General features: G+C 40.5%; 1 protein-coding gene and 1 non-coding gene across 2 annotated transcripts; both read right to left on the bottom strand.

Annotated features, from left to right (window-relative positions):
* Positions 1–482: 482 nt before the first annotated feature.
* Positions 483–555, bottom strand: trnar-ucg (transfer RNA arginine (anticodon UCG)). The gene has a single exon. It is a non-coding gene; the product is annotated as a tRNA-Arg (tRNA).
* Positions 556–3,195: 2,640 nt separating this feature from the next.
* LOC139930500 (sorting nexin-4-like) lies at positions 3,196–11,882 on the bottom strand. Its single transcript, XM_071923717.2, has 14 exons — positions 11,754–11,882; positions 10,707–10,831; positions 10,304–10,442; positions 8,923–9,072; positions 8,742–8,789; positions 8,583–8,638; positions 8,211–8,283; positions 7,559–7,620; positions 7,158–7,223; positions 6,815–6,904; positions 5,497–5,596; positions 4,775–4,920; positions 4,401–4,515; positions 3,196–4,054 (listed from the first exon to the last, which is right to left on the bottom strand). Exons 1-14 carry the CDS (start codon positions 11,880–11,882, stop codon positions 4,007–4,009), a joined length of 1,347 nt encoding a protein of 448 aa, XP_071779818.1. The 3' UTR covers positions 3,196–4,006.
* Positions 11,883–15,881: the final 3,999 nt, after the last annotated feature.

The raw sequence follows: 15,881 nt of genomic DNA, 5'->3' as shown, positions 1-15,881 counted from the left end.
TTTATTATTCAGTGTTAAAAAAAATAGTTAAGGTACATACCCTTTATTATTGGGGAGACAATCCCTAGAGGATTATATCCATTCATTTTGGAGTGTTTAGGAGTAATAATAATATAATCAACTGGTTAACTTTATTAATTTGTGATATAAAAATAGTTACGGCATGCAAGCTTCATTGTTATGAAGATTAGCCCAGAAGGAAAAATTTTATTATTTGGCAAAATAAAAATAGTTGGGACATACAACCAATATAATTGGGAAGATTAACCCTGGAGTCTTACTGTGTGATTATTGAATGGCTTTTTATTACATTTGACTTAATGGGGCCTTCGAGGATTGGGGAATTTCGGGGATATACCCTTGGTGTCACCCCTGACAGCATCCCTAGTTTCATGATGAATTTCAGTTTCCAGTAAACATCAATCATGGTTGCAATGCCTGCTGCTTTCATGGAAACATCTGGAACTGCTAAATTAGAAAGCCAACCACGAAGGGACTCGAACCCTCAATCTTCTGATCCGAAGTCAGACGCCTTATCCATTAGGCCACGTGGTCACGCTGGTGGAAGAACAAAACTTTTTCTGCTTTTGCCAATAGAAAAAGGTTTTTGTTAAGAATGTTTTCCTTAATAAATACAGGCAGGCCGGGACTTCCGGGTGAAGAGTCAAAGGCATGGCGGATTAGAGAAACCCTCCACGCCATCAAACAAACAGACAACTAAATGCGTTTTATGAACTTTGTTCTCTAAAAATATGTGCTTGTAAATCTAAGTAAGGAAAGCCGACCCATATGGTATGAGTAAGGTAACTACCAGAAAACAGCAGAGAGAAAGAGGCAAAATGAATCCCGAAGCGACACTGGCTGAGATAAAGACCATGCTTGCTGATTTGAAAACGGATTTAAAAGGTGAGTTGAAGTCAGAAATAAAGTCACTTCGGGGGGAGATGAAAAATGGATTTGAGCGACTGGAAGAGAAAGTAATAATGCTGAATGAGTCAGTTAAAAAACTTGATACCAGACTTGCAGAAGCTGAATCTCGGATAAGCAATGCGGAAGATCACAATGCAGTCGCAGAGACCAAGCACAGATGAAGGTCTCGTCTTGCTGCAGCTACTGTTGTCTCCTGTGTGACTGCACTGCTCGTCATGGGATTTCACTCAAATGGGACAGTGCTCGCTTTGTATGCGAGAGGCAGCACACATTCTCCAGCGGAGCAGTTTCTGATGTGTTCAAATCCCAAATCCAAAAACTGTGGGATTGCCATGGACTATGTGCTCGTGCTTCCTAACTCCCTTTGACGAGACTGATGCTTAAATGTGCAGTAATATGATGTTTTTCAGAGGTAAAATTTTAAATACACCTCTGATTTAAGCACTTGGCTGCTGCTTACATGGAAAAGTGTGGAACTGCCAAATTGGAAAGCAACCACGAAGGGAGGCAAACCCTCAGTCTTCTTGAAATTGTGTTTAAGTGTTTTTACTTGATTTGAAAACCACAAGAAACTGATAGAAAGCCTATGTTTCGATTCAGATGCTTTGTGGATTCCATTTTCATTTTGTCCTTTGTGTGAAATCAAACAGTTAAAGGAATAGTTCACCCAAAAATGAAAATTCATCCATACAACAGTCCCGGAGCTTCCCAGCACCAAAAATAAAGGTGCGAACTGGAACCGAAAAGTTCTCCGGAGTGCTGCCATAGAAGAACCGTTTCTGGTTCCACAAAGAACGAGGTTCTTTAAAGAACCATTTCTGCACTCCTTTGCTTAGACAACTGCATTGTGTTTTTGTTTATCTGCCCTTGTATAGCCTCATTTGCAATTGCACAATATATACTATGGAGGGGTTTGGTTATTTTCCACATTAATACCATCACCCACCATCCAATAACTAAGAATTAGGAACCTTTCTTTAACCAATTGGGATATTTTAAAAGGTTCTTGAAAGGTTCTTTGTAGAACCACAAATGGTTCTTCTATGGCATCACTCCATTCCAGTTTGCACCTGTATTTTTCTGTGTATAGGCATCACTTTGTTTTAAGGGGTCGCGAGCCAGAAGGTTGAGAACCTGCGTATCACAGCACTTACTTACTACTCACTGTACCACTGCTGACCTGTCCCTTCCTTCTCTCCCTCCATCTATTAAGGCGAAAGGAGGAGGAGGGAGGGCAAGCAGGAGGAGAACCTGCGGGCTCTCAAGGAGACCCTGGAGGACAGGTTCTTCTGTAACGCCGCCTGAACGGTGGCTCACAGACCAGAGACGAGCCCCTGCTGATCCACGGCCGCACCGCAGCGCAGTACCAGCAGCTTTACCACTCGGTCGTTGATCCCCTGCTGTACTACTCCTCTGGCCGGCCTCGTCCATACGGCCTGCAGCTGGGTCGCAAGATCAGCTGTGTTCCCTCCAGGTTACAGTCAGCTGATAGATGCATCATCAGCTTCCATCAACTGACACTGGCTCTGCGCTGCTCTCTGTCTCCCTCTGCTGGCGGTGAGGTGGCAGCGGCGTGGAGAGACATCACAGTGTCTGTGAGTGTGTTGTACCTTGTGCCATTTGAGCATTTAAATAAATAGCATTTCATTATTACATGGTGCTTTTTAGTGTCTGAAAAAACAAACCTTTATTCCTTTGATCAGATCCAACCTGAGTGTACAGAAACCATTTTTTGTACAAATTGTTACAATTAGTTTTAGGGTTGTCGTTTTTTTTCACAAGAATGGATATTGTTTACAATGTTTTTCCTGTCTTTAAATCTTTCCAGTTGCAGAAATTGGTCGTGATGTTAAAAAAAAAAAAAAAAAAAAAAGGCAGCAAGCTCTTAATTAATGGTGTGTGTGTGTGTGTGTGTGTGTGTACTCAGAGCGAACACCGGAAATACAGTTAGTGGTGTGACACATTTTTATTAAAATCATAAACAGAACAAATATGAGCTGTATCTAAATTGAGCATCAAAATATGAGTTATGAAAGGACATGGACAAAAAAAAGTCTATATAAATAAACTCAAAAAGCTTATTGCTGGAAAGCCTTCAAAACAGGAATTAATTGTTATTAAAATAATTACAAGTAGACATAACACAAATGGACAAATATTTTCAGCCTTATCAATGCAGATTAAAATTTTTGCCATCTTTACATCAACAATTTATTAATATTAATTCATCCTAGACTCAGTATCATAGATTATAATTATGTGCATCATGTGCTAAATGAATTCATGAGCATTACATCAATGCAATGAACGTAATAAACCTCCACTCTCATGAAATTATTGAGTACACCATATAAAATATATCTGTCAATTAGCAACTTCCTTATTGCCAGGTATCGGTAGTTCAGTTCTCTCTTGTGCTGCTTCTCTCAGCTGCCATTTGTCCCTCATGATGTCAGAAACGACTACAGTCACATGCAGCCTAAACAGTAAAAGTTTAGAGAGAGCATCCCATAACTAAAAAAAAAAAATCACAGGTTTGATCCCAATACCAGGCAGTGTGTCATCTCTTCAAGTGCCTTTGAGTTTCAGCTAAATGCTTAACATGAAGTTCAATTTTAAGTAAGTAGGTAAGTGATTAAATATCATAATTTGGGCAAATGAAATGTAGCCTGAGTGACCCGGCTGTTATTGGCACTAACTCCAGGCTGCATGTAAATCTAGTCAGTTCTCTTCCTCACTCCCAGGACCACGTTGTGCTGCTGTCACTGTAGTTTCCCATCTGGGTGGTGCAGCTTGACCCCTAAAGTGTAATCCTTAAAGCGTTTTGTACCACCGTGACTACTGGGGCTTTTTGGGTTGGTAGCTTTTACAAATGCAACTGCACAATTATTCACATCCTGTTTGACAATAACTTTGTCATTTCCACATAGGGTGGTACAATTCATAAAAAAAAATAAAAAAAAAGATCAATGTTGCACTGTTCACTACTGCAAACCACAACCAAAGTAGTGGCAGTTCTTTCTCTGAGAGAGAAGAGAGAGAGAGAGAAGAAACTCCCCTGAAAATGGCTCAAACTTTACATCTTGACGAAACATTCTTTGGCATTGCTCCACATTTGTATTCCCTGCAGGAAGACAGAGAAAAAAACAATAAGAAGATGAGATATTCATCATTTGAAACACTTTCTCTTATGAAACAACTGACAGCACAAAATGAAAGCATGATATAGTACTTTATAGTGGATGCTAGGTAACCTTTAACAGACTGGATCCTTTCGATTTTTTTTTAAATATTCAATTACAAACTTCACAATATATAGTGTTTTGGAGTGGGAGTGGGTTAAAAAACACCACTTACTTGGATGTAATTGCCTGAGCTACTCTACTAAAGAACAGATTAAATCATTTTGTTACTACTATACTTTAAGTCTTTTTCTTTTAATCAGCTTAACCTTCTGATTGGTGACTTACCTTCTTGCACATGCTGATTTGCATGACAGCATAGTTGATGAGGGCCTCCCGCAGATCTTTGTCTTTCTGCTCCTTAAAGCGCTGCATGTCCACCCACGCCCCTTCAACATGCTCTCTGCAACAACACACACCCACAAACACAGCAGTTCCAACACGCTTGCTTTGAAGTAATAATATACAACATTAATCTACATTTTCATATAAATAAATCTCTGGGAAGTGCAGTGCAAAAACACCACAGCCAGGACCACTTTTCACCAATGAGGAAAAAACACAAAAAGACCAAAAACAAAAACAAAATCGTGCGGAATATCATGGTGCTTTAAGTCAAAAAAGTGAAGCGCTCAGAGTATCCGTCAGAGTTTAGGACTCACTCGCACTCGGCTGTTTTCTCCTTGACGGTCTCCTCCCCCTCTGCTATCATCTCCTCCAGCAGCTTCAGTCGGGCCTCCCTCTGCTCAGGAGCCTCCTGGCCAAAAAGCTTGTTGGTCATCCCTTTGAAGGAGAACGTCCGCACAATCTGAGGACCGACACCAGATGAGAAGGAGAAGGATTTAGGCTACGGCTCTTTCCAGAGCACTGGTTTCTTTGACTTGTTATTTTCAAAGGACAGGATGCATCCTAACACATTCCTGACAGCGATGACAGCTTAAGAATGCTTTTAGCGCTCAGAGTGCCAGGCGCTCGACGTTTAAAATATTTTCACTTTTAACAAAAGAGTCCCATGCTTCAAACAGGCATCTGCTCAACAAAGAGCCATTCAATGGACATAAGGCCCAAGGCATTTTCTCAAGGGACAATCTTTACTAATTTCAGGCCAGCTGTCACTGTGTTTCAGCTGTTAAAATTGATTATTTTTCCCGTTTCTCTGACTCAGGTCAAATGACAAAGTTAAACTCTTGTAGGCTATTTCTGATGGTGAATGTTTACCAGGTCTAGAGTCTTCCTCAAAGACCTTAGGGGTGAAATAAAAGCTATATATTCAGCCTGAGTCCCTGAGAAAACACAACACCCCGCCATCTTTTCTTAAAAGTGCAGTAAAGGAATACGTCAAGTACGGTGTATGACATGATGCACCGTGCATATCACACTGTACCCCTGTAGCCAGCTCCTCGCGTTGCTGCTTCTTGGAGATGAGGTCCTGGGAGGCCATCTCCAGCTCAAACTGGGTCAGCTCATGTTTCCTGCACACGGCCCTGCCGAGGCACAGCAGAGTGTACAACACAACATGCAAATGCTCTCCAGAGGCAGCTGGGAAACTACTAGGAATGGAAAACCAAGCCTTTGTCATTCTTAACATTACCAGTCCACATTCTTGTTGACTGAATAAGAGTAATATTGATGGATTTGTTGAGAAATTTGTCCACTTGAACAGCCATTTTTGCAGGTTTTATGTGGGTATAATTTGCAGGCTCCAATAGTTTAAAAATATATAGTCGGCTGGTAAAACAGTGAAAGTGGCCAGTGGGTTTTGTGACTTACTAGCCACTGTGGCCAGTGGACAAACGGTTTGATTGATTGACTGTAATATAGTTCCCCCCCGACCTTCCAGAGATTTCTAAGGAGGCAATTATGAAGGAGGAAGCCCCGCCCAGCTGAGGTTTTACCAACATGTCAAGCTGTGTCGGCTGTGTCTTGCCATTGCATCATATTACTAAATATAGTATATGTATATAATCATATATGGCCCGCCGCCTGCCTATAGGGCTAAAATCTAACTTCTCAAACTTTACTCTGTAAGCAGGGCCAATGTTGAGACTAATTTATATAGTATGTTTGTCTGCATATTGTTGGTTGATTGATTTACATTTAGCATTTGTCTCTCCACGTACGCACTGTCAATTACAAATAGTATCCGTGTCAGTGTTGTTCATGATGTAACTGCCTCTAGGAGTCACTATGTATTACGTGCCTGTCAGTAGTCATTTATTTCTTTGGAGCGGCCTATAGGAGCCAGTCATGTTAAAGACTTTGCAGACTGGTTTCAGCAATAACATTTCTCCCACATGAGGGATTGAACCAACACTCAGACTGTCAGGTAGAGACAGTAAACCCCTGTGCTCATCCTGCTGAGCTGTTTCTGAGGTTGGATGAGCTTCCGGTCATGGTGCTATTTCTACAAGTGTTCACACAACTGACAACAATAACATAGAAACACTTGAAGAGTGAGACGGCTGGGACTCAAACCTGCAACCTTTCCTTAGACAAGCCCCTAGCGATCTCACTGAGCTATAGCCAAGGAACATTCATTTCAGTGCATCTTTGAGCATTCATCAGTTTATAATTGTTAACATTTCTGAACATGAAAAGACTGAAGTTTTGAACCAGCCTCCCGGTGTATCATATAATCCTCACAATACACTTATGCACTCATTTCCATTAAATACTTACAAGCTGCTGGTCAAATAGCTTACCTAAGGGCCTCAGCATAGAAAAGATATTCTTTCAGCTGGTCTGCGTAATGTTCCTCTTCTTCCAAGATATCATCTATCGAAGCAGCGTACCTACATGTATGAGAGGAACAAGAAATATCACTAACTAGCTCCTTAGTCACCCTGACATTTGACATAGCAACCAATAAAGCGCTGCAACTTGTGCATTAGGGGAATTATAAGCATGGCTGAAATACATCTTTGACCAATCAGACTGCTTGGCTCAAACTACCCATTGTACAAGGCCAATTGGATAATGGCCATAACTGAAATAAAAAAAGAGATACAATGGATTTGGAAGGAAGTCCACAAGCGAAATACTCACGCATCCATATGATGGCCGGCACTCTGCAGTCCATCTCCCATCTCTCTCTCTATGGCACTCCACTCACTGCAATGAACATGGATGGATGCACACACACACACACACACACTTGTAAATTAGTCGCATGCATGTGTATTTGTTGTAAAAACATTTCTCCATCATGAGGATTGCATGTACTGGACAGGTTGCAGAAGGTAACTGTTCTTAAGACGCTTTCCTATTTCAATTCTCTTAACCCACTGGAGTCACAGCTACTGTATACAATAACAAAGAACCTAATGTCATATTTTCAGGAATATTTTATCAATCATACGACATAGAAACAAATGGAAAAATATTCTCTTGGTTGCTAACCACTAGGTTCTTTTTTTGTCATGCGCATTGTGTGTTTGGTGTCATACCTGAAGACTCTTCCGTAGTTCCCATGGACCTTGTAAACACCATAGAGTCTGTCTGCAACCCTCTAGGCAAAGTCACACAAAAAGAACAACAGTTCAAAATCCCGAGTTTACACAGGTAGAATACCAAGGTGCATTTCAAGGGTCGGTTCAAGCATGTCTTCAAGTCAACCCCGGTGTGTTTGTGTATACAGCAGCCGTTTGACTGCAGGCATGTATTGTACAAATCATTTCTTGAGAACTGTGTACAGTGCTGACCTGCATCAAGCCAGCTTGAGACAGACAGAATACATAGCTGGATGATAGGCAATTTGGCTTTAAAATAATAAATAAAAAGCGTAAAATTTGTCACTTTTGAAAAGATAAACAGAGCAACAAAAATCCTAACAACATACTGGAATCATGAGATTAAACAATCAATGAATCTATTGCTAGAAAGTAGATATTATAAAGATTATATTGTATTATGGTGTGTGAACGGCCTCACTGACAGGTAAATAAAAAAAATAAAAAGTAGATTTGATTTGTTACAGATGTTCAAAGACAAAGAGTAAACACGTACATATGAAAGCAGGTGTGCGTGTATGTGTGTGTGTGTATGTGTTTGTATGCATGTGTGTGTGTGTGTGTGTGTGTGTGTGAGAGAGAGACTTACTGCTCGCGCTCGGAGCAGCTGAGAGGTGTGAGACTGCAGTTCATCGCTGTGGTGTTTCATCTCCATGAAGCGTCTGAGTGAGAAAATAAAGGCAGATAGATAGATAGATAGATAGATAGATAGATAGATAGATGTTGATTAAGAAGCAGTTGAAAAAAATGTCTTATTACATCTTAGTTAGATAATCCAGTCACCGCATTCAGATAAACATACAATAGTAGGATTTTCAGTGTGTGACAGCCTATTAGGGGCTGAAATTTGAACATGTAACCATTAATGACCAGGCCAAAATTATTCTGACATAAATGGTAAATGCTGACAACAATACAGTTCAGCCTCTCCAACAGTGTTTATAGGGGAAAAATGACTTACTTGTCTGGATTCCTCACCCTGAAGGTGGCACTCAGGGCTCTCAGCCTGGAATCTGCCTGTGATTAAAAAGGGTATTCAGTCAAATTTTGCAGGGAACATTTATGTCACTGTCAGTCATTTGAAAATTAATGAGAACAGAAAGATCTTGCGTAAATGTACCTTGGCCTGAAATCCTGTCTCAAACACCACTTCTTTCCAGCCATGTTCCTGCCAAACACAGCAGGGAAAATAATTAAATCAATCATTAATCTCTTTAAAGAAATACAGTTGTGACGCCACACCGACGGGTGCAGACTACAACCAAATACAAAGGGTGCTGACTATTTTCTGTGACATGCACCTCAGTGAGGAAGTGGTAGAGGATCTTGTCGTTGGAGAGGATGGGATGCGACGCCACGCGGAGCAGGAAGTTCTCCAGCCCGACCCTGCGCCGCTCCACAAAGTCCGGGTCCATGTTGTCCGCCGACAGCTTGTGCCACACGAACTCCGCCTGCACACAAGAAAAGACACTTTAACTCCTCGGATCCCGTTAGAGACGCCCAAAGAGAAACAGTTTTCATTTTTTTGTGCCATTTCTTCACTTTGGTTGTGATCGTTCTGATGGGATTTTCTTTGATACTTTGATTTATTGGCTGTTTGTTTTATTTAAACTTTGTTGGAACCGAAACAGTGCATCAGTTTTAATATACATATACGCAATATACATAATTCAACTATTTTCACCTATTCCTGCAATACACTACCTACCATCACTGAAACCAACAGCAACATCAAACCATGATTAAATCTGAGAAAAAATTGATCTTACATTTTTATCAACCTGACATAGTGGCTGATGGTTTCCAAAATTCACCAGCTGCTAATGTTTGTCTGTTTCCTCAGCAAAATATGATTTGCAGACTGCAATGGGGCCTCCAAGTAGAGATGAAACTCTGAGTTCTGGAAGTAAATTTCCCATTAATTTATTCATTCCTATTAAATTAGATTAATAGTCCTAACTTTAAACAGTGTAAGGTAGATTTACCATGAGCAGTCAGATTGTGAACCGACTATATATGTTCCTGTAGAAGCCATCAGTCCATCTGATTTCAACTTTGTTGTTAAAAAAACACCCGACTTCCTTGTGAAATACTACACTACCCACAAGCTTTAGCAGGTGGGTTCCCAGCAAATGGAGAAGTCGCTGTTACCATAGAAACATTACCTGCTCCAAAGCTGACAAGAGAAAAGGATAAAAGTGTGTGCTGGGGGCAAAAACTACTACAAATCAGTAATCACTATTCTATTACTATATTATTTTGTATCGCCGTTGAAAATGAGGGGAAAGGGAATCGATGACATCACTCACACTGCTGTATTCCCTCTTTAAAAACGTTATGTATAGTCTTGTACCCTTGCCTTGTTTTTGTTTTTCATATATATATTTTATTCTGAATAAGCTCATGATTCAACTGGTAGCTGGTTGGTTTGGTTTGAAGCTTGAAACTCTTTATAGCATGGATTTTCTGAGATGTCTATGGGGAAAATTAATGGGAAATTTTGCGAAATTTGACTGTTGAGTAGAAAAGCTTAATAGCCACTGCTGAAATTTAGCAGAATTTGGCTGGAGGATGATGGTAATTTCCCACCCTACTTACACCCATCCCGTCACGTTAGATTTGAGATCTCCTGAATCAAGTGGAGCAGGGCTGGATGGGGTTAATTTTGGAAAGCGAACTCACCCTCTTCTCAGGCAGAGGGGGCACGACGATGAACGGATAGGTGACCAGTAAGTAGTTTCGCAGAAGCTCAAATTCGCTGTATCTCCTCCACAGAGAGTCCGGGGCCGGGTTACGACCCTCAGCGATCGCATCCATCGCCCTTCGGGAACACAGCCAAGAGGACGGGTTTTGTTTAGTTCAATTATTTGTGACAAGACACAGGAGTGAAGTGATAAAACGCAGAGATAAAACACTTAAGGAAGAGAGGAAAAATACACACTGTACTGGTAAGAATAAAAAGCTAAGGGGCTCAGAAACATCCAAAAGCATCTCACCTCTAAACAACCGACAGTACAGTGTTTTCCCTTTACATGAATGATACTTTTCAAGGCCGGGATTCAAAGGGTCACGTTATATTTCTCACCGTGTTTCAATGAGGTACACGGTGAACGTCTCCTGCATGTTCACCGAGTTTTTACCACTCCGTTTCTCCGCCTCGGCGACGCTGATCTCCATCCTGCGCAGGAGAGTGGAGCCGTCTTCCACCATCTGAAACACATTACAAATGACTGATAAACACATTTTATTGAAAAAACAAAAACAAAGAAAGAAAAGAAAAGGGGGTTACTGTTCCCACCCATCCACTCATTCACAGCATAGTTTAGCTCTTATAATAATAATAATAATACACTTTATTTATATAGCACATTTCAAAAAACAGTTTACAAAGTGCTTTACAGAGAAAATAGAAACAGACATAAAGACAGAAGTACAATCAGTTAAAAGCCAAACCATAAAAATGTCATCAAGTGTATAATTATTTATCAAGTTGATAATGAGATATACTCACTGACACCACCTACTCTAACAAAATGATGCCTGGTATCAAAGTTAAGCCTATTATTATATCATTATTACTATTACTATTAAAGGTTAGGAGTCACTTTCTTACCTTTATTTACAAAACAGGTATGTTTTTGAGAATAGAATCATCTGCATTTTTGAAATACTGGCTGGTGAAATTTAGAAAGCAGTCCCCCCCCAAAAATGGAAATAAAATGAAATGAAACCCAAATATCTCTTTCATATTGGTTTGCCTCGTATGCACTTGTGTAACTTCTGCATAGAGGTGTATGGGCGGGTCATGCACGCCCCCTAGTGTCCTAAAAGTAGCATTAAATCTATATTCTGGTTAATATCAGTATCTGTGCCACGTAGTGACGATAACATCCTCCGTGTTGCGAGTAATGGCGACGTCTATCACCTGGATTGTGCCTTCGTGTGAAATACATTTGGTCTATACGTTATTCCTCGATGTGTCCGGTGCAAAGGCCGATGTAAGCTAACAAATGTCACACACACACTACGGCTGGTTAGTGAGGGATTTTACTAACGGACGACAGCCAGTTGACTTCATTGCTATGGTAACAGCTAATTAATGTAAAAACGGGAATAGGAACTGGTCCGTTACCGTGCTGTTGTTCTTGTTCGTCAAGTCGGCGGCTGGTTGGTTTGAGTCGCCAGTCGCCGCTGACTCTTCTTTTCCATCCTCCGCCATCCTCTTCTCCTCTCCTGATGTTGTTGGTGAGCCAGGACGCATGCGCATAGCCGCACATCATCCGCTCCGGCTCGACTCAACCAAGGCTGGCATGAGTGATGTGAGGTCAAAGATTGTTGAAAGAGAAGATGAATCACTCTACAGTTAAAACAATAAATAAAAAATAAATTAAAAAAATACTGCCCACTTTTTCAGATTTACCGTAAATACGAGCTGCCGACTGAGAAAAACGGATCACGTCAGCCTCCTAGTAGTAATTACGAGTAGGATTTTTTTTTTTTTTTTACAGGCGCGTGTCAAGTGTGTTAATACAAATTAAGCAGACAATCCACTGATGTCGCAAGTAAAACATAATATTTTAGCAGTGACAGAATATCACTTAAGTGAGTGCTCTCTACTTTTAAGACGAAATCATGTAAATTATTGGCACTTCTCTAAAACCTGAGTTCCTAGGTTATCTAGCTAGTCAGCTAACTGCAACTGATGTCTCAAATCAAGTTTAGCTTTATTTATCAAATCATATGAGGTTTCTAACACCACGGATTCAGTAAAAAGGCAAGATTTGGTCATCTAAAATCACGGTAAATTACAGAACTTTTGGAGTTTGCAAGTTTGAAGAGGTTTTTTTATGTGTAGATTATCTTTTTCACTGGCTGTGGTGCAGTAGCACTAAACAAAAAAGGAGATTGAAAGTGGGTGTCATTTACTCAATGAATTCCTATTTGTAGAATCATTTTTGGTTAGACTTGAATATGTCTTTTTACTGGCACCAAGATTCAAGTTTTTCAGACATATCAAGGGGTATAACAATAAACATAGGAGAGAGAACCCTAACAACACAGGTGATCTAACACTAATCCCCACTCTCTCATATCAGTACTGAATGCTTCCTCTCACGCAGTCACCTCATGTCAGGCTCATGCGTCATACATGTTCAGTACACACATCCATATGTCACATAGGCTACATATCACTCCCTCTCTGTCTCCCTCACACACACACACACACACATATAAGTAACACATATACATATAACTTACATACATGTAACTTTTAGTGAGTGCCCCAAACTCACTTTTGCAGATATACTGTATGTACATATAAAAGTGTAAACAAGGAAATAAAAATACAAAATAGACAAATTAACGTGACAGACAATGTCTTAAGAAAGGGGGGATTGGGGGAGACCCATTGCCGAATTATCCTGTATGATTGGCACTACATATCCACAGGACACCAGCAATAAAATAAAAATGCTACTGAATCCGTATGTAGAAAAAGAAAGAATGAAAGCAACATATTTGCAGCTATAGGTAATCCTTTCGAAACTAACGGTGACATTAAGGATAAATTAATTTAAGACAGAAAATGGACATTACATTAGGCTAACATATAAACTCTAAGGAAGAAAAATGTTGGAGACCTGTGAAGCCTTGAATCTTTCTTGTGATAGTTTACACCTACATTGAACATTTTGTCTTTCTTGTAAAATATATTTTTGCAAAAATAACGTCTTACATTGTTTTGTTAAAATAATAAAGGTTTCATTATAGGCATTATAATTTGTTCCCTAAATGGCGAATAATGACTTTAATTGTGCAGTGATAAGCACTTTGACTATGTATGAGTGTAAGAAATTCCTTGTATTCTTTCTTTGTCTTTTGTAATTACTAATCATCCTCGCATTTATCCCAAACAATTGTAACTAGTTTACCACTGCACTTATTCACATAAAAGCAATGTTATAGGCCGATAAGGATGTATGTGACACTTGTGTGATAAGCCATGAGAATTTGTCAAGGCGACTCAAGCCAGCCAGTGTGAATCTATAATTCCCTGTGTGTATCCCTTCCCACTCTTGGTATGTAGGCTATCTTAAAGACTGAGCAAAAACTGGGTGTGGTATCATCACATCTTGTATTGCATCTTTTCAATGCAATACAAATGCGACCAGATGAGATAAATAGAGTCTCACCCGTCATTGTGAAGACTCCCGTTACCAAGGTGACCCTCCGGTTGGCTAACAAGGCCACTTCTATCCAGCCCCCCTGGGTGTCTTTCTCCATCCTCTTTGATTTTACAGATGCCCAGATGCCAATTCCCAGCACCAGCAAGTAGAAGACCGCCATCATTATCATACCTGGTATATTGAGAGCCATTGTGGATTACTTTACTTCCCCAGTTGCAAAAAAGTATATTACTTCTTCAACATGCAGACTATGTATGCAGGTGTGTTTGAGTTGGCCCACAGGCTCTTCTTCAGAAAACGCCCTGCATTACGTTCATATAGCTGCACCGGAGCAAATGAGGGAGGGACCATGACAGTAGCTGTTGAGAGAGGAGAGAGCTTGTCTCATTCCTTTGCCCAGATTTTCCCAGTCAGTCCAGGATTCAAACCAGCAACCCTCTGGACACAAGTGGTCTTTGATTATTGGATTGATTATTTTCCCAGTGATGGTACAAGTAAGCTGAAGTAATCGCACACTGGTTAACACACTGGAGTCAAAGATCCTGTGAAACTGAGCAACTCAGTCTGGGATCTAAGACACAACAGAGTAACTACAACGTAGTTAAAGACAAGTATACCCAAAATCTCCATTGTATCTCCATTGATTGCTGAAATATGGTCCTAAAACATGCGAGGCGACATTAACAAATTTTAACTTGTCTTGTTCTAATGATTTAGTTACTTCGATTGAGTGCATCCACCATACAAAATTGTTGCAGTCTACCTTTGACCACCGGTGGCAGCAGCGAGCGTATTACTCAGAAGCACAGCACCGGCGAAGAAGTTGAGGCATCTGTTGGCCATCTTTGATTTCGTTACAATGGAGATTTTGTGTATACTTGTCTTTAACTATGTTTTAAAGTTTATTTGAGCACAGGAGATGTAGCGCATGCCAGTGCAGTGAAAGTAGACAAGTGAAGGATTACGAACATCTGTTTGGCTGAGTGAAATTCAACGTAGTCTTTTCCCACGGCGCAGCCGAGGGCATCACGAGGCAAATTCAGGTCATGCATTCAGTCAATCAGTCAGTCAGTCAGTCAGTCAGTCAGGTAACGCTTAGTGAGATGTCGCTTCATGAGATGGCCTCTAGAGGGTGTCTTTGACTAACAGATGGCCTCTCGCCTATGGGCTAAATGCCACATTGAGTCCCATTCTGATAATGCCATATTGGATCTCACATATTGAGTTACACTCTTCGCCGTCAATTTACAGACATCCACATCTTCTGCTGTCCTGCAAACCTTAACGGTAGGTAACGTTAATACCTGTGGTATTTAAGTGATGTAATTTAACCGATAAACATGTTGCGCTATCTGAGCATTGCTCCCACACACACTGAGCCCCACTGTCATTAATTTACAGATATCCACGTGTTATGCTGCCCTACAAACGTAACGTTGTTACTTGTGGTATTTAAGTTACGTTAGCTTATCCGTTGTGTCTGTCCGTCTCCGTTCATTTCAATTCATTTTCAATAAGAGCTGTCTGTTGTCCGTCTCCGTCAGATTTCCATCCGTTTTGACTGACAGAAAGTTCAACCCAGTTGAACTTTGGTGGTGGTGACGGATTCGTCACCATCAATCAGAGGCATAGGCTTGTTTTGGAAAAAATAGTGGCGATCACAGACACAACGGTACAACCATAACAAAGATAAAACAGAGAAAGCCTGTATAACGTTGGGATGACTGTAGGTTTTCCAGGTCAGTTTCTTATTTAATTTATACTGTATAGTCTGTTTCTTCTTTTTTTCTATGAAGTGGAACCGTTATGAGCGAAGCTAGGCTGCTGTATTTCTGCCTCTCCCACCATGTTGACATTCCTAAACAGCCCAACGGACAGAAATATATCCGTCAATTTTCTGACGGATCAGTGTGGAATTCAACACACGCGCCGCGGGCCTGTACAGGATACTTTTTTTTTTTGCAATGTTTTTTTTGCTGCCTGTTTGTTAAGCACGTTTTAACCTAGTTTGGTAAGTGGTACATAAATAAAGTAGCACTTTTCAAATAAAGGCTGGGTGGTTCAGGGTGGGG

Source organism: Centroberyx gerrardi, chromosome 21 (genome assembly GCF_048128805.1).
Source record: "Centroberyx gerrardi isolate f3 chromosome 21, fCenGer3.hap1.cur.20231027, whole genome shotgun sequence".
Classification (NCBI taxonomy): Eukaryota; Metazoa; Chordata; class Actinopteri; order Beryciformes; family Berycidae; genus Centroberyx; species Centroberyx gerrardi.
This window is presented reverse-complemented; position numbering and strand designations above follow the sequence as displayed.